The sequence below is a fragment of the Hippocampus comes genome, unplaced genomic scaffold (assembly GCF_001891065.2).
Source record: "Hippocampus comes isolate QL1 unplaced genomic scaffold, H_comes_QL1_v1.1 scaffold74, whole genome shotgun sequence".
NCBI classification, from domain to species: Eukaryota; Metazoa; Chordata; class Actinopteri; order Syngnathiformes; family Syngnathidae; genus Hippocampus; species Hippocampus comes.
Genome location: NW_017804812.1, coordinates 656,429 through 675,443, shown reverse-complemented (window position 1 = coordinate 675,443; position 19,015 = coordinate 656,429). Strand labels below are relative to the sequence as shown.

General features: G+C 43.5%; 1 protein-coding gene across 4 annotated transcripts; it reads left to right on the top strand.

Moving 5' to 3' along the window:
• The first annotated feature begins 1,236 nt into the window (after window positions 1-1,236).
• shisa8b (shisa family member 8b) lies at window positions 1,237-18,962 on the top strand. Of its 4 annotated transcripts, none has more exons than XM_019864817.1 (6): window positions 1,237-1,347; window positions 3,386-3,652; window positions 4,196-4,876; window positions 10,760-10,884; window positions 15,288-15,401; window positions 16,592-18,962. In XM_019864817.1, exons 3-6 carry the CDS (start codon window positions 4,236-4,238, stop codon window positions 17,131-17,133), a joined length of 1,422 nt encoding a protein of 473 aa, XP_019720376.1. In that variant the 5' UTR covers window positions 1,237-1,347; window positions 3,386-3,652; window positions 4,196-4,235; the 3' UTR covers window positions 17,134-18,962. The 4 variants fall into 4 exon arrangements, with proteins under 4 accessions (XP_019720376.1, XP_019720360.1, XP_019720368.1 ...); XM_019864801.1 differs by having other exon boundaries at window positions 3,381-3,652; XM_019864809.1 differs by lacking the exon at window positions 1,237-1,347 and having other exon boundaries at window positions 3,049-3,652.
• Window positions 18,963-19,015: the final 53 nt, after the last annotated feature.

The window sequence follows — 19,015 nt, the reverse complement described above, 5'->3', positions numbered from 1 at the left end:
CCATTGCTGTGCATGAGCAAAGCATCATGTGGCATTATTATTCGAAGCACACGCACAGCATTTATGAGCATATAAAAGTGACAATCCAAAAGAAAGCAGTTTCTCAATGCCGGAAGGAACAAACCTTACACGTCTGTCAATTAAACTTTTTATCGCTGCAAATATACATATTTTTTTTCTTTCATATGCAAGGGGAGTAAACACAATTGAATCCAAACCTCGTGAGGGATTTTTAATTTGCAATGATCATTTCCATTTCCCCGGCGAATGCACCCTTCATATTAAAACGTGGTCGCATGAATAAATGAGCGTGTGCACACAAACATTAGAAATGCAACTAAAGTGCCGGTTAACTGAACAATGTTGAGTGCATTTCATTAAAATGCTTCATCATGAGCAAAGCTGAGAGCAAAACAAAAAACAAAAAAAAAAAAAAACCAACCAAAAAAAAAGCCAAGTAGTAGCTTGTTTAGTTCATTTCACCGATTGTTTAAAAGGGCAATGGTGGTTTGAGATGAATTCATTCCATGACCATGCTCGCAACTCAAACATTGGCATCACAAATCTTTCTCCCCTCCCATTCAAATTACACTTGGCACTTTTACTTTTCAGAGGGACTGCATGATTGGGAGTGATAACAAAAGAAGCAGAATTTGAGTTAGTGTTATTCGTGGAGACACACACACACACATACAAACACATGCAAAAAAAAAAAAAAAAGCTAAAATATGAATATTCATCAACACTTTGAATTATTCATATTAAATATTCAACACATTGGGGAGAGTGAGAGCATGTGTAGGGGGGACACGATAATTGGACACCTACAGGCCCTTTGCGAATAGACTTCTAGAAAAAGATAAACACTAATTAATTGGCGTTATTTAGACTTCCTGGTTCCAAACATTACACGCGCACACACGCACACACACACACACACACACACACACACACGCACACACGCGCACACACGCACACACGCGCGAGCGCGCACACACAGTTTATTTGCTTGCCATTTAAACAGAAGAGAAATTTCATCTGTGCTGTATGTATACAGCACATTTGACAATGAAGTTGAATAAAAAAATAAAATAAAAAGGTACTCTTTATAAGGATTCTTTAAATCTATTATACTTCATAATACAATATTGGATTTCAAAATGATGATGTTACCATTTGTGCTTGAGTTCTGTTGTGGGAAATATATATATATATATATATATATATATATATATCTCAAAGGGTGGAACTAAAATGTTTAAGTGTTCCCCTACTTCAATAATTAATGTGGCACAGGTCCAATTCCCACCTTTGACTCTTCCCTTTTTCTCTTGAGGTCCATGGGTGGTAAGCACTTTTTAGAGCTGGAAAAAAAAACTTTTGTTTTCATTGGCAAGTTTAAGTATTTTAATACATTGTTGTGCGATATAATTTGTGTGGGGGCACGTTGTATCACTCGATGTCATTTTGAGAACTTTTGTTGGGAGAACTCAAATGTCAACATCAAAACTCTATTGTGAAAACAAACAGATAAGATTCCGAATACAATTACATTAAATATAGGTAGTATTAAAGGTTTTACACTGTATTAATATACTTGTAACGGTGTACGCTACTCCTGGCTGACATACGTCGTAGTGTACCCAAATTGGTCAAGGTAAAATTCCCGGCGTGACCAGAGGAGGGCGCCAAAACGAACGATGCATGCATGTTGGCAAACATCACCACAATCCATCAAAATGTAATTTACATATTTTCACTGGGACTAAACCCAAACACACTTCATTGCCCCATGTGACTATCTTCCTCTTTGGTTTCCAGCCAAACATTTCTTCTTCGCTATTCCTCCCCCACTTTCCTTTCTTTGTTACTCAGTCAACCTCCTCCCCGCTGTCCTACATTTACACTCATCTTTTCAATCTCTCCATTACACTCCCGTTCTCGCTTATACTCACACACACACACACACACACACACACACACACACACACACACACACACACACACACACACACACACACAGCACGCAAAAGAACGTGGAGGATGCGCAGAGTTTGCTTTGAGATGACGACACATAAAGGAGGACGATTTTCGCAGAGGCGATTTAGTGGAAAGCGAAGCAAAAAGGCCCTTGTCAATCTGGCTTAGAATTACATTACAAATGTCCATGCGGTGGTTTAGGGGGGGGAAAAAAATCTCATGCAACTTGGCTCGACGTTAACACCCTTTCATGTGAGAGTTGTGTTAGCGTTGGCAGACGTGTGGCCAAGCTGCAGTGCGACTCGGACGACCTGTGAACGTTCTGGACTCGAACCATACGCGTGCACACCTGCAACACGGATATCTGGGAATGAGGAGGCCAGGAAGGGTGAGGAATGGTGCCAACAGACAGAAGAGGAAAGGAAGGGTTGAGAGTGTGTGCGCGCATGCGTGCATCAAAAGCAAGAACAGACGGGGACGGGCGTACCGATAAGGAGATGATGAGCAGGAGTGACCGCAGCAGATGTTGAGTGTCCTCTGCATGTTTCACACTAACACACTCAGAGGCTCAAGAAATTGACAGAAATTATGAAAGATGAGGAAATTATGTCGCTGAGCTGTAATGCCAAGGAAATTTTAAGACACGAGTATAATTCACCAGAATGCCTCTCAACAGATGTGCAATGCAAAATCACAAACTAAAACAAAACCTAAAATCACTGAGGAGTAACTCAACTACCATGTCAGTTGATCCAAAAAAAAACAACAAAATGTCACTTGATACAATTTGACGTCTTCAAAACCGTTGTGCAATCTGTGCTACCTGAGTTACAGTAAATAGTACTTTTATTTATTTACTTTGCTTTTAAATGTCATGTACTATTTTGCTTTTAAATGCAAACAATGCACAGCAAAAATTTGACAACTACGGACCAAAATTTTACAATTTGGTGCCGCCAATGACTTCCCTGCAACCCGAAAGTCTGCATTGTCGGCATTATGTCCTGTTTGCGGCTGTGCACGCTTGGGGGTTCAAGATGGGAAAATAAATTGCGGCTTATAGTTTTGAATTTAACGGTAACTATTATATTTTTTTGATACACTATCGACTCAATGGGAATGTTTTGTCATTTTGAGCAAGATGAATACTACACTGCAGCCCTAAATAGTTATTTTAATATTTATTTACACCCTCCCCATCTCCCTCTTTCTCTCTCGCTCTCTCTCCCTCCCTCTCTCTCTTTTTCTCTCTCTGATGAGAGGTAAACAGAGAGGATGAGAGCTGGTTTGGTTCCCGAACTGTTGCAGCACTCAGTGTAGCATTCCTCCTCTCATACGCACACACACACACACACACACATAAACTCATGTTTTGCTCTGGGCACTTTTTAACTGGGCAGGACAGTTGTGTACTCGCAGCTGGCAGAACTGAACAGACTGGACGAGAGGACGAGAAGAAGGTAGAGAGTTGATTTCAACACAAGAAAGAAGAAGAGGAGGAGCGTGCAGTTCTCTTCAATCAAGGATGGAGAACACATGAAAAGAGGAGAAAGGAAGAGCTCGCAAGGGGGTAAAGATGCTGCTGAGTAAACTTTGCTTGTGTTTCTAAAGGGAATTTTGAACCTTTGGACTTTTGGGGGAGTATTTCAGAAGACAACACTGAGGGGAAAAGGTGAGAGCAGGGAATTCAGAGCGCTTTATGGTGATTCTTGAAATTGTGTCCCAAAAAAAAAAAAAAAAGCGGACATTCAAATTTTTTGTGGAAGGTGATTTGTATTTTTTCTAATTGGTTTGTTTTGACTGATCTTGATGAATTTGCCTCAGATGTGGATTCTACATGTACGGTCGAGACCCACTTGAGTCCAAAATAATCGTGGTGTTGTTAATTGTCAGTATCCTCTCTGTGATATGTTGTGATGCTTCATTTTTTGAGCAGATGATCCATATTCAACCAGTGTTTTTAGGTCAGTTCAAAAGAAAGAGAGGCACTTAATTTGATGTCCCCCCTCCAAAAAAAAAAAAAAACTTGAGACATACGAACAGACCAAGACTGTCAAGCTTATCTTCTTGGATTTTGGGTGAGGTTGGAATTGAAACACTTGAAGGATTGTGTAAATGTACATTGGTATTTTAATTTATTTATTTCATGCATACACTTGGACTGAAATCAAACTTCTTGCCTCTTACCTTTTCCCTTTTTTTAACTCTCCTCTAGTTGAAGGCTGGACTTTGGACAGAGGGCCCCTGTCGGCAGCATGGCACCAGTCCTTCCTCCCTCCTGCCATCTTTTTTTCTTCTTTTACCTCTCTTTCCTAATTACCCAGCCCTCCGTCACTCAAGATCCGTCCGTCGCCACGGTGACGGTGACCCAAGACAGCCCCTTCGTTGTCCCTTCTACGCTGGCCAACAAGACAACTCCCACCTATGTGGAGACGACCCAAAACCCCCCTCAAGACACTGGTCTGTCCACTACCTCCAGTGGGGGCGATGCAGACGACGAGGACGGCCCCCCCGTCGGCGGGACGCGTTGCCAGGGTTACTACGACGTGATGGGCCAGTGGGACCCGCCCTTCAACTGCAACGCCGGTGTCTTTTTGTACTGCTGCGGTACCTGCTTCTATCGCTTTTGCTGCCAGTTCCGCCAGCAGCGGCTGGACCAGCGCATCTGTTCCAACTACGACACGCCCATCTGGGCCAACACCGGCAAACCCGTGGCCACCATCACCGAGGGCCAGGAGGACCAGGAGCGGGACCGCACGCACCTCATCGTCTACATCATCTGCGGCGTGGTGGCCATCATGGTGCTGGTGGGCATTTTCACCAAACTGGGCCTGGAGAAAAGTCGCGGAGGAGGAGGCGGGGCGACCGCGGCCACACACGCTGACCTCAACTCCAGGTAGGAGGCATGACACAATTTCATGTCACTCAGCTGTACAAAAGAGCGGACAGAGTAACAAAAGTAACTTGATACTTTAGCTCCACATATTGGACCTGGAAGCTTTGGCCACTCGTTTATACAGCTGACAGTGTTTCGTGCCGTCGGCATGCAACGGTGAGTCGACTGTATGCGCGGTGCACATGCATGTGTTTTGGGAAACGGTTGGAAAGTTGGAAATGATTCTTTCTTCCCAAGAGAAATCAAGAAAAAAAAAACATATTGGAACACACGACTGAGGTTCTAAAGTGTCCCAGTGCGAGACAATGACATCAGTGTACAACTTTACAACCAAGATGGAAGCATGCAAATTTGAAGGCGTGTGCATGTTTGTTCTCCCTGCACAAATGTGAAACTAACACGGAGCATCTTCACATCAGAAGCTGGTCGACTAATCCTGTAGAAATAGTTGAGTAATAGTTTTTATTTGGGACACGGGAACGTATAATTTGACAGGCGACCTGTCCAGGGTGTACCACCTTGCGCCCAAAGTCAGCTGCGATAGGCTACGGCTGCCATGATGGATGCATGGTTGGAAACACGGGGATGATAGAAAATCAAATTAGGAAGACATCAGGACCCAAAATAGCCAGTAAAAAAATCTCAGCTGACTTTTAGGTTGTTAGATGAGTCACATCATTTTTAATGAGTCACTGTTTTGGAGACCCTGCAGTATGCAGCATTGCAGCACATTTATTTTCATTTGTGTCTAATTTGGTATTTTTCTTTGTTTTTATTTCTCTGTGTGTCTTATTTCCCATCTTTTGTTTTGTCTCCCCTCCCCCTCCCCCCCACGTATCTTTATATTTCATCCCCGGTGTAACATTTGCTTTGCTTGTAAGCATGACTTATATCTGAAATAAACCAAAGATTTTGAAGAACACTAATTGAGCTAGCTATCTTTGCTGCAATCGATGCTTCAAGCTCCCCCGACTGACTTTGTGTGTGCAACATTTAGTGTCGAGTCAAATAGAATCCCAAGCAGGATAGCTTTATTGTCATTGTACCGCAGGGTGCAAAGAAATGGAGCAGGCACGACGTGACCAAAGAGACATAAAGTTGAATGATCAACAGGGGAATACAGTCGGCCGGGTCGCCTTTTGCAGGGCCCTGTTTTGGCAGATAAAAACAAAACGTAACGAAGGACGAGTTTGGGGGTGGGGGGGGGGGCAACCAAAAGTCAGGATAAATACATGGTCCATGGGTCATGTGCTCCTCAGGCAATGATGACCCCCAGCCCCTACTCTCATCACAGGTGACCTTCACGGCCTCGCATCCTTTTCAAACATTTACATCCTGTGCCATCTTCGCTCACTTGATCACAAATCATGCTGTTTGCATTCCCCCAAAGTCCTCTCGGCATTTCCCGCATCAAACCGACATCATCTCCTCCTCCTCGTGATCAGCTATTCTTTTTCTTCTGCTCGCTTCCCTTCCCCATTTCTTCTGAACAAAGTCCTCCAGGCAGCACAGAAGTTGATCTGGGTCCCAACCGCGTTGCGTCATACTCTACCCACTTCTTCATTTCACCTTTCAAGCATCCTTCCACTATAAGCGTCACTTTCTTCCATCTTCACATTCTTAATAGTTTCTTTACCACGCAAAACGATATGATGCGTCTCTTCAATATTCCCCGAGCACCCTGCTCACATCAGTGGCCTCTCCTCATTTCAAAAGATTACCCCCTCTCACTCAGATTAAACCAGTTTCTCCAAGATTACAGTTTTACCGTCTCTGGACTGCGCCGTATGCACATTGATTAAGTTATTACGTATGCTGACAGAAATCCCTGCTTCATGTATTTCACATGTCATATACCGTCAGCACTTCAAGAGGTAAAAAGCATAAATACAGTCTGTGGATACATTTGTGTGTGTGTGGGTGACCACATACAGATATGAGTCATGTGTGCCCAATGAGATGATCGATCGTCACTATTTTTCTTGGCATGTTTTTTTTTTATTTTTTTATTTTTCTGGAGGGAGGTGGCGGGGGTGACACATATGGATCTGCAGTATGTTTGACTGGCTTGGCATGCACGTTCGCGTGTGCAGTAGGCTTATTAGCCACAACGTTACGTAATGAAGGATAGAGTCACTTAAAAGTATTTGACTGCTGACCTGATTTAGGTTGGATAGATATGCAATAGTCACTGCGGTGCATACGGACATGTCTGACAAAAACAACAACAAAAGAAATCTGGAGATATTTGACAGAATACTGCTATCGAGGTTCATCACAGTTTGCAGCCACGTGGTCGGTCTAAATGGGGATGTTTGTCAAATAGATGTTTTGGGATTACGGTGCCGAGAAAAACTTCTACGCGCTCCTGTGTAAATGCCAGAAAATGAAAAATCAATTCTTTATGGCGGAGAGGTAAAAAGCAATCGCATTAAAAATCAATAGTCCGCACACACCTGCCACCATTTAAAATGCCGCTGCCTAACCCCAAATAAACTTCAGATGTTCTCGTCATCTTTTCCTGGCATTCTTTGTGGTAACATCTATGCGGAAAGCTTCCACAGAAGTATCGAACCGAAAATGAGAACCCCCCCCCCCACCCCAGCAATCAATTACGCATGTGATCAAATTAATATTTATAATATTCCGAACAAATGTTCCCTATTGGTAATCAGCAACGGGTTTCATTCGGGCCGTAACACTGTCATCTGTGACAACGGCTCCCTGATGAGCTTTGTCTCCTCTGCTGCTGCCGCCATTTTTTTCCTCCATGACTTCCTCTAGTTTGAACACAGATGAAAGACACACTCCAGGCAAATCACGCCGGGCTTTAAATGGGTGATGTGCAAGATGAAATGACAAGTTTTCAGCAAGTTTCTGTCTGAATCTTTCCTCCATCTTTTCTTCTCTTGTGCTTAGCTCCGAGGCGGAGCTGTCACTGTCTATCACCTCTCACCTGCCACCGAAATTGCCGGTTGAAGTGCATCTTCACGTCTGTTTATGCTTGTCAGCAAACGCGCCAAAGTGCGCAGAAATGTCGCACGTGAGACTACGTATACTCGGTTCCAATCCGATCACATCTGCGTTGACAACTTCACATCAAATATGTCAATTCCCCCCCTCTCTCCTTCGGCAACAGTATTCTTCCTCTTGTTTCTCCTTCTGCCGCTTGCCTTGCTTGAGTCTCGCCGGCTTCCACCGGGCCCCCCAAAAACGCTTCGATGTGGGTCAGCATTTTTCTTTTTCCCTTGTTTGGCTCTCTGGTTTGGTGCTGGTTTCAAGGCGATGCAAGGATGCCTCACATCTCAACGACAGTCAGCTTTTTTACATTTGAATCCTGACGACTGGCATTTGAACATTTTATTATTTAAGTTTATAAAATTATTCTTATTCTAATCTTCATTTTATCAGGCAGCGAGCTCTATCCCTTGAACCTTTTGATGAAGTGACCGAGAGACTACAGAAGAGAAGTGACTGTGAAACGGCGACACTTTTGCCAGGGTCACTTTGTGTTTTCACTGAAAGATTATCTCAAAGCGTTGTCTTTCCAGATAAACCGCACGCTGCCAAGTCCAATTTGGCCAAGATGTGCGGCCTAAGTAGATTATCGGACTGACAGGGGGCAAAGGAGGACCGACCATCACTGATCTGTCAGTGTGACTTTAAAGTCATCGAGATGAAACGCAAGGAGCGCGTGATGGAAGTGCTCAACAATTTTATTCGCCCAATATGTAGCTTTACGCCACGGCTGTCCTCAATTAGCAGCACGGTTAATACACATGTCTTTTTTTTTTTTTTTTTTTTTTTTTTAATGTTTCTGAACCAGAAGCTTTCCAAGCGAAAGGATATTTTTTTTTTTCGCTAAAACAAATACATAATAAAAATATGTTTTATCGCCTGCTTGATTAAAAGAGCATTCTGTTCAGAATCCCTCTTTCCTGTTCAAAATGGTGACATGACGTGTCGTGTTATGACACGGTGGCTAATCCTGTACGTTTGTTCAGCGCTGTATATGCGATCGATAAGATGCTGTATTGGCTGTTAGCAATCAAGCGTGTTCCGACGTGGCCGACATTATTGTTATTGATTGTCACAGGAGGACATTAATGAAGTCTCACCTACCCTGTGGGGGCAATGTGGTTGTTCGGGTGGGTGGGGGGGGGCGTGTAAGCGGTTGACCCCACAGCTGTCTGACATGCTGTTACATAACATTTGAAGGTTACGCATTGGAACATCATATGTGAGCACTTTAATATTTGCTGTGGTTTCCTGAAGTTGGGTTTTATCCTTTGGATGTAAAATAGCAGTGACCTGACCCGATGATGTATTGAGTGCAATTCTAAAATGGAAAGGGAGTTTACTGCTCACATTATTTTAAATTTAGTGTATTGGGAAGAAAAAAATAATAATCCGGCGCGACGACATGCATGTTTTTCAATTCAAACAGTCTTTTGAAGCATATCAGCAGTTTCTGCCTTGTGTCATTGCTCTCTAGATTTATAGATCTAGGTACAAAAAAATAGAGAGTCAACCCAAAGTGATTAATATCTTCACTGATTTGGATTTCATTTGCAAATACCGTAGGCTAGCTATTTGCATCGTCGCCCGGCGAGTCCTAATCCTTCAAACCAGCCCATGGCGTTGCCATTATCCCTCTTTCAAAGGCCTCACCAGAAAGTCGCATGACGCTGAGCCAAGGCTCCATAAACGCTGCATTGCTCGAGGACAGGTGCGCTTTTTGTCGAAGATTAAAAGTCCAAATCAGCAAGTTGTTTGAGCAGCCAGCCAATAGAGGCGCGCGTGGTGGCCCGGGGCTCTGCATGGCAATGAGTCAGACCAGGGGGGGGATGAAGACTAACGGTATGCTTAAAAGAGGGAAAAGGGGGGAATAGACAGATTTGGGACCGATTTTAGTTGGAGGGTGGGGAGTGAGGTCTAGTCGAAACCGAAAGGATTATAATTTTGTCGCAACCAAGGCAAGTATTGAAAACAGGAAAACTTAGTGTCCAAATTGAATGAAGTCATTCACTCGCACAAAATGACACCATCACAGTAAGATGATTAAGATTGGAATCAATTTGAATGAATGAATACGATCATGTGTGTCTACCGGTACGGCCCTCAACCTCTACTTGAGTGATTTTGAAATCTGCCCTGAAAAAAGTCAGGCTACTTCTGCATAAAACAAAAAGCCGTGACATTCACGAGGGTCGTTTTACTTCTCGCCGATCAGTCAGCTTTATCATCCGACATAGAAAACACCTCCATGCCATAAACAAAATCCCCGCAGCGCTCCCATTTTGGCATCTGTGACACCATTTTTACGATGACATCATCCCTACCACAGACAATCTGTAGAAGGATCACAGCCGTGGCCGGTGGGCTGCACTTTTCTACTTTGGTGTTAACAAGTTGCCGCTGGCTGTCAGCTCGGGTCGTGTTCTAGGTTTGTGTGTGTGTGTGTGTGTGTGTGTGTGTGTGTGTGTGCGCCGCCATGTGTGCTTCATTAGCAGAACAGTGGCACTACTGTTTGAATTATTGATCAAGGGAGTGAATAGCATCAGTGCTAACATCAGAAATCTGTGTTGTGTTTACGACTGTGCTGTATGTGTCAGCGCGCAGAAAACGCTCGATTCCAAAAGGACCATATTGCAGGAAACCTTGTCCATCTGTTGTACAGCAAAACAAGCCGCCGGTCAAGTACGACTGGATTTCAGCCTTGAGCAAAGCAAAACACGAATGTTGGAAATGTGCTGCTTGTGATTTTTTTTTTCTCTGAGGGAAAAAAAAAAAAAAAACAAGCATTTGAATACAGCTCAGCAATTTAACCACCAATGTTGAGTAAAGTGATTAAAAACAAGTCTTTATTTTCTTCCCACCCAGGACACTGACCGACCTGCTGAAGCAACAAGGAGCAGAGGTGAGCCCGGTGGAGAACGCCGTGACCAGTTCGCCCAGCGGAGGGAGAGCCAATGGCGTCTCGTCCAGGATGAAGCGCAGCAGGAGCGGTGAGGAAAAAAAAAATGGGAGGGGGGGCGCGTGGACAGTTTGACTGACTTGGACAACAATTTCATTGATAGGAATAACAATGTCCAAGATGGCTACAGGTGTGGTCATGTCAATGCCCAAATATGATTCGCACTTTAAGACATGCACAAAGGTGTACCTAATAAAGTGACACTCGCATTTTGTTGTCCAGCAAACTATTTACACCGTGGCGCAATCAAAACAATCGCGCAGAAAAAAAAAACGTAAGTATTCTTTCTTGAAATTTGAGTGTCGGTTATCCTCAAACTCAACCGACGCAAGTGCGCCAGCCTTCTTAGTTACATACACATGATTTGTTTACATCATCCGATGTGTCAGTCAATTTATTATTCAGTCCGTGAAAAAGCCCCGTGATATTTTTCTTCCTGTCAGCTGTGCTACACATGTGCTGCATATATTGACACACACAAACGCAGACTCTCACACACACACACACACACACACACACACACAAGTGAGAGAGTCAAAGTCTGTCACTCTTGATAGTCCCGCAGGCTTTTTTTTTTTTTTTAACCTTCTGGCCACACGTCGTCAGTCTTTCAACTTCGCTTTTCCATCAAGGTTGCAGGACTACGAAGCGGTAAAACTACAACTTCACATTGTCAGATTGATCGGAAGCATCAAAAATGTTGGAAGTGTGTTTTTGGAAGTGGAATAACAAGTGGTCAGGCTCATGTTAGCTTTCCCACTGGTTGGTGGTGCACTGTGGATTTAGAAAAGGCAAAGCGCACTCGTTTGGTTACGTAACATGCTAAGCAGAGGTTACACAGTAGTTCATAATTCCCCCCCAAAAATGTTCATGTCACACGTTAACTTGAAACCGATCACCGGCGAAACGCAGAACTGAATTAGCGCTCAGTTTGGATTGCCAGGGGTGATGGAGTCAAAAGGGGTGAGGACAGTGAAAGCATCTGTGATTCTAAGTGGAACACATGCTTGTTGCACGTGCAAAATTGCGGGACGGCATGCACACACTTTCTAATTAGTATGGTAATGTAAGCAGGCGAGACCCCTTTAGGCAGCATGTGCTATTTTGTGCACAAACATGCATATACAAAAACCATATGAATGAGGTGCATGCCACTCGCCGGTGTCGTCTTATATCGTATATTAAAATGCATTTGATTGTTTTTATTTTTTTTTTTTTTCACTGCCGCCACGTGATCCGTGTATGTAAATTGAGCCACGCGGCAAAGTGGAACATTGGATAGATTGCATGGGCTCTAAACAGCTGAGCAGTATTGGTTTTTCCACAGTAGGATAGACAGCAGAGAGCCTTTGGGGGGGTGCGGTGAGGGTTGGGGTGGGGGTAATGCTGATTAAACACACATATGCGGGCTAATTGAGCATGTTTAAAAGGATACGAGGCAAGTGGTAAAAAAAAAAAAGGGCTGCTGCGATTCTGGCTGTGGTAACCATTCCCTTCAGAAAAAAAAATTGGAAGTTTATGTGAGCCATTAGAAGATTAGCAATGTTCAGTGAGGATGGGAAGCAAAAAAATGCGGTCCAATATTCCCGGCAAACATGACTCATTGCAGAAAAAAAAATAAAAAAAAGCTGGAAGCAAGAAACAAAAAAGCTGACCTATTTAACAAACACGACTGCAGAAGCAACGTGACAGCACAACAACTGATCATCAATATCCACTTTTCACCTTTAATTGAACTTTGACCCCAAGCACTTTAGAGCCGTTGCTTATCCAAACATTTGCACACACTCTCAATTCTCAGGCAAGGTTAGAGCGTGCGAAACGACTTGTCGCACAGATGATGGCGTGCTGCTGAAGTTACATTTTTCATTTGGACTTTTGCAGGGTCTCAGAATACACACGGGGGCATTTCGATTTCACCCAGACAAAGACCTCTCTGCTTTTTTGCTTTCCCCGTCCTCTTTTAGGTCTCATTACACATACACACGCACACGCACGCTTTATTATTAAAAAAAAAAAAAAAATGTGCTGGCATTCACTGTTCTTTCACGGTCGTGAGCACTCACAATGGCACACCAGCGGAAAAGTGGAAACTGAATTCACCGTCCCTACATATGCGGGTCGAACATTATTTCTGCCTTGTTCCTCAAGCGCTACAAAGCAATGTCGTCAAATGAAGCCTCTTGTTTTTCTTTCTTTTTTTTTTTTTTAACTTAAAATGAGACTAAAGTGAGAAGGTAATTTGAACTAACGTCCTTTATTTTTTGCAGTGCAGAAAGGGAACAACTCAGAATTGGTTACGTGCTTCTTCGTGATGCCCCGTCTTATTTGCACACCTTAATTACTCGCCGCTTGCAGATAAGTCATTACATAACTCTTGATATTTTGCATTTAAAAACTCCCCAGTGCCAATCTTCTTTAACGTGCACAACCTCTGGGGTCTTGAATTTCACAACGGAATGGCCAAAATCCCCTCAGTTTGCATTTTATGTGTTGGCTTGCAATAAATAGAGTCCACAGTGGATGTTCCCATTACATAAATATTTTGGGACATTTCTCTGATTCATAGATTGAGGTTTCTATTTCTCCGTGGGTACTGGATACAATGGAAATTTTCTCAGTGAATTTCCTGCTCAAACATTTCTGCAATGTCTTTTTTTTCCTCCCTTGCAATATATATGTCACATGCTTAGAGGTCACTGGATTATATGGTGGAGGATTTTTTTTTTTTTTTTTTTTTAAAGACGGGAATCGAAAGTATTACAGTGAAGTGTAACTCCTGACATCTCTCCACCTCTCCGGCTTCCACATTAATCTCTTAATTTATTTCACCGGAACATCCTGCCTTGCTCCACCCGCCCTCTCTGCTTTCATCAGCCTAACCGCAAGTGACGCTCACTTCTCTCTCTCTCTCTCTTTCCAGTGTGTGACAAGAGATTAGCATTCCCAAGTTTCGCCGTGTATCGCATTTCACCGACAGTCATTGAAGTGATGAGATGATTTGTCTTTGATGCGGGTGCCGAGTACACTTGACTTGCGCGTGCGCAAATACACAATACTTATTCTATGAAATGAAACATCTGCGACTCAAACGGGCACCGACCCGCACATTTTACGGGTTAAAAGATGTGGCCATCTTTCGGAACGCCCCCGATTTTGGTTGCACTCTCCCCAAAACGGACTTAAAAGCCTCCCGTGTGGCGCGTGTGTGCGCTGCAAACATCCCCGAGGCTGACATCAAGTGCGTTGGCTGCATCGGTGGACTTCATTAATGCTAATAACCGCGGCTTTACTCTCCCAGCTAGTTTGTTCCATTGTTCATTAACCTCACTTCATTTGGCATGGGAATGACAGGATATCAGGGTCGGGGGGTTGCTGTCTCACGTTGGCCTAAGACGGAATTTGTTTCATTCCACGGTTTTTGATCCGACTGGGATGAATCCGCAAAGCTAACTTTGAATTGAATATTTGTTTCAGAAATGACATCAAAATGCAAAATTATCCACTCCCAATGTGCAAAACAAGGCTGAACACAACATTTAAAAAAAAAAGTAGGTGGGTGGGGTGTCGGAAGAAGTGACAGAACGAGCAAGCGGAGAGCCGACGGGAGCAATGAGCTGATTTTGAAAGATGACAGGGAGACGTAGCGGAAGAACTGGTGGGAAGAGCAGCAGACAGGTGACAGGTGGATTAGGAAGTGGGCGAAAAACAGGCTCCAAATGCGAACAAAAGCCCTCTGCAGAAAGATGCGGGGACTATCTGGGGCAGGGTGTTCCAACTTGGGTCCATGACATTACAGTATCATCCACAATTGTTATAATGATCTCATTGTGTGCTGTGCCACAGAGCGTCGTTCCACTTTTATTCTCATTTGACTTGACACTTAGGTTGCCTGGCAAAATAATGACAAAGCCAACGTTGTCGAAACAAAACGCAAGCACATATTTGCTATCCTAACAAATCTGTTTGCATCAATGGAGTCATGTTGAGTTTCCTCTTTGTGGATGGGCTGAACCCAGTGCTTCTCAATTATTTTCCGTTACGCTTGCCGCCAAGGAAAATAGAAAATATTTTGCTCCCCCTACCCCCAACTCTCTGCCGCAGCGAAATACAGTATCATTTGTCTAAGTACACTTTTGAATAACATTGTACATGATATAAATCTGAAGAAATTTAACATTGTTTACACTCCCTACGTCAATGAGAGTGCTACTGCCACCTACTGTAGTGGACGTGCAATTACACTTGATTCGAGCGTGGTAATTTATTTATTTATTTATTTATTTTTTTAAGCATGCAAGCCAAAAGACTACAGTATGTCATTCAAAACTAAACTTTTGTGACCTTCGCCTGGGAAAGTTGTGGACTCTTTTTTTAGCTATTCTTGGAAAAACCACTGACTGTGTGTGTTTGTATGTTTCTGTGTCCTACTAGAACAGTACCATCTAAATAACTCGGCTCATGGCCCATTAGGACAAGGCATTCCTCACTCTCACAGCAGTCATGGCACAGTGGGACTCAACAAGTACACCTCTCTCAAAGCCGTGGGTAAGTTCGAATATGTGATGGACTTTTCATCCACCCGACTCGCGTGTAGTCGTTTTCTATTAGACTGTCATGCCGCCAAATGTGACAGTGAAGGAACAACAAGGCTACTACTGCACCTCGGGACACCAGCTTGAGGCCTTTGGCCAGCTGTGATCCAGAAAGTCTCATGTTGATTAAAGGTCACGTATGCAAAACCTGTTGTTGTCCTCCAGCTGGTGTAGCAGGACCCAGAACTGCTTCCAGCCTCGGGCATGCCATTAGAACCAAACAAACCTCAGCCAAAGGCAAATCTCTGCTTGACAAGATGGATTTTATTAACCTTTATCATCTGCCGTCGAAGCTCTAGCCTCTGCACAAAATGCCCTTTTTCAGCTGCCTCCTGCCCATCGCCTTTGTTTCTGTTGATACACACTCTTTAATTAGGACACTTTTCCTCTGACATCACTGTTTGCTTTGTAGATCTTTGTCAAGACGACTTCATCTTCTCAAATTGTCCTGCGACAGAGCTCACTGCATTATTGCATTATTAAGACATGATTCAAATCAACATTAAAAAAAAAGTAAATACAAATCTGTATGACTGTCTTGGCTTCAGGTAGTCGGTAAGTATCAAGATATGGGCAAGGTGTTTATTTTTTTTTAATGGGTTTGATTTATTTATTTACAGTGCACTTGATTTATGATATGTGTATATATTTCAAATCGAATAAACTGTCGACATGGTTAAAAAAAAAAAAAAAAATCTGCTCCAGGACAAAAGATGAAAACTTGCACATAAAAAAAAAAAAAACTGTTCACAAGGCGAGAACGCTTGCAGCGATAACCTTAGTGTTTGCTTTATTTATATCATTCCCTTTGACATTCATGCCATCCCATGACACATACATAAACATGCATGCGTGCACACACACACACGCAAACACACAAAGGACTCTGGGCGAGAGTATTTATAAAGTACTGTTGCCACATTACCACACCCTGGCACACATACCTTAAAATGTCTGTCATGTCCCTTCATCACATTATGTAGCTTCTGTCCTTGGGGATCGCAATACCGAGGGGGTTGGGGGGAAGTAGATCATTTTTCTAAATCGTTCAGCCCAATATAAGGCCAGAGCCTGAATCGAACCGGGGTCGCCCTTCAATAATATAAGGTGGTCATTTTTTATTGCCTTTTTCCTCATTTGCAGCGGACAGCGCATCTCACAGCTACTACAAGAGCTTCCCACTCATGGACTTTGCCCACTATCGGGCACCCTCCTTTCAGCCAGTGCCGGTGCAGCCCAAAGAGAAGTCGTACATCCACGAGCACCTTCCGTCGCAATCCAACTTCCACGCTCCCCTTTCCATCTCCATCCCCTCCAACCATTTGGAGCACTCCCACCTCCCAAAGACCACCACGCACCCACTGCTCTCCAACCCGGCTTTTATTAAAGCTTGGGAGCCGGTCGGTCGCCACGTCCAAAGGCAGAGTTCGGCCCCGGGGTCCGGGCCCACGCACGCCTCCCACTGGAGACACGGCTACTCCACCCGTCGGCAACAGAGCATTGAGAACATGCCGGATCTTTTTAGCCAGCCCTGTGGAGGGATGTACGCAGGAGGCGGAGAAGGAAGCGTGGTGGGGCGCGGGGTGCATTTCCACATGCAACAACACCCTTTTCATCCAAGCTACTACCAACACACCAGGCAAAAGAACTACGCCACACACAGTTCTACCGAAGTAACAGTCTGAGCGATGTGGCCGGTCGTGTTTTTACATTCTGAAAGCTGGTGCTAGTGAAAACACCAGAGTTTGGGATCAGGAGCCCAAGAGGTGAAAGGTGAAGAAAGATTTTACCAGTAAAATTGAGGGAGTCAAAAACATCTGGCAGACGGAAGACAAGAGAAGAACATTCGAAACCAATAAGCATGTTGTATTTTGTTGAAATTGTGTCGACTCGCTGGAAAATGTAGCAAGGTTACTTGGAAACCACTCAGGCTCCTTCGGACCACCATCACAAATCCTCAGACTGAAACCACTTCAGCTACTTTTACGGTCTTTGGCACAGAGACACAAAGCAGGGCTCAAGGTGTTTTATTTGTGATTTATGGGGTCTGATCATTTTTAAAAAACAGCATTAGGACATTTTGCAATTGTGAAAGTTGTTCTCATCTTGTTAGAATACAATCAACTGTATGTAACTCTTTTGTAGATGCTCCACTGAGCCTGGGGGGGGGGGGGGGGGGGGGGGTAGAGTATTTTGCATCTCATTGTCTACCTCTCTGCACAGCTGGCTTCCCCGTGTACCTTTTGCTTGGCTCTCGAACTCTCCCATCCCTGCTCCACTATGTCGTGTTTTGCTTTTGGTGCCATCAGGCCAAGCATACAGGGACAGCAGCCCCCGGGGTGACATTAACTCAACGGCGAGGACAATGCCACCATCATGTCAACTCCCATCAAGCTCCATCGGAAGACCATGGAGGGGGGGAGAAGAGCAAAGGCAGCTCGTAAGAGCCAGAGGCTTGGACCCTTTTGAAAAAGGAGAGAAAGGAGAGAAGAGAAAATAGAAAACAAACTCCTGTTTTCCTTCCTCGGGGGAAGAAAATGCAACGAGTCACTGTGAATCTGAGTTTCTCACTACTGAACTGTCTGGGTCAGAACTCGCAGTGTGTGGACCTGTGAGGACGCTCCCGTGTTATTTTGACGCCTTCAGGCACTATTGCAGAGAAATCCGTGGAGGCGTTTCCAAGCCTGGAGCTTTCAACACAACTAAAGCCTGGATAGCAAAAGACACCATGCAGATCCACATGCTGCCGCGGATAAGCAACAGTTAGTTGATCTTATTTGTCAGTGCAGTTAGGGAAATGTGTTCAGATATTGACATTCGTGGACTTGTGCAAGAAAAGTGAGACTTGGGTGACATTTATTGGTTTACGTGGAAAAAGTGGAAAGTTCTTTGCGGAATAACAAAAAAAAAAAAAAAAAATCGGACAACTCTGAAATGATGATCAAACCAGTCAACAATTGCCATACCTTGCTAGCTAAACAACCTGCCTATTTAGCTTCCGCTATAATAAATCTCAATTTCCTCATCTGTACATGTGCCAAATTCATGCACGCATGAACACACACAAAAAAAAAAGAAATCCACAAAACTGGTTCATTTCTTGCTTTTTGATTTTAGTCGCTGCTAGTTTTGATAGAAACTGTTTTATATGCAATCGATGTTTATCAAATCAGAACTATGTTGTTAAGCGTCAATAATCATGCGTTTTGTTCACCCAATTACTGCTTTATATAAATTCATGTTTTTTTTTAACATGGCATTTTGGGATTTGTGTAACGTTTTGTCAAACTCTTTTTTGCGTCGTAAAACTATGAATCTATGTAAATGTTGTACACAATTAGTTGGAAAAGGGCTTTATGTAGTATTTATTTCTTAGAATTTATTCTCGTTGATGTCAGAGTCTAACAGAATTTATTTATAGAGTCATGAAATATGATGTACACAGAGCTTTGGCATAAATGTGCGTTTAATGTACAAAGTGAGATCGTGCAAGTAGGCTTATTAATTTCACCAAGCACAAATACATGCATTTACATTTAAATTAACACTTGAAACAAATCTACCGTC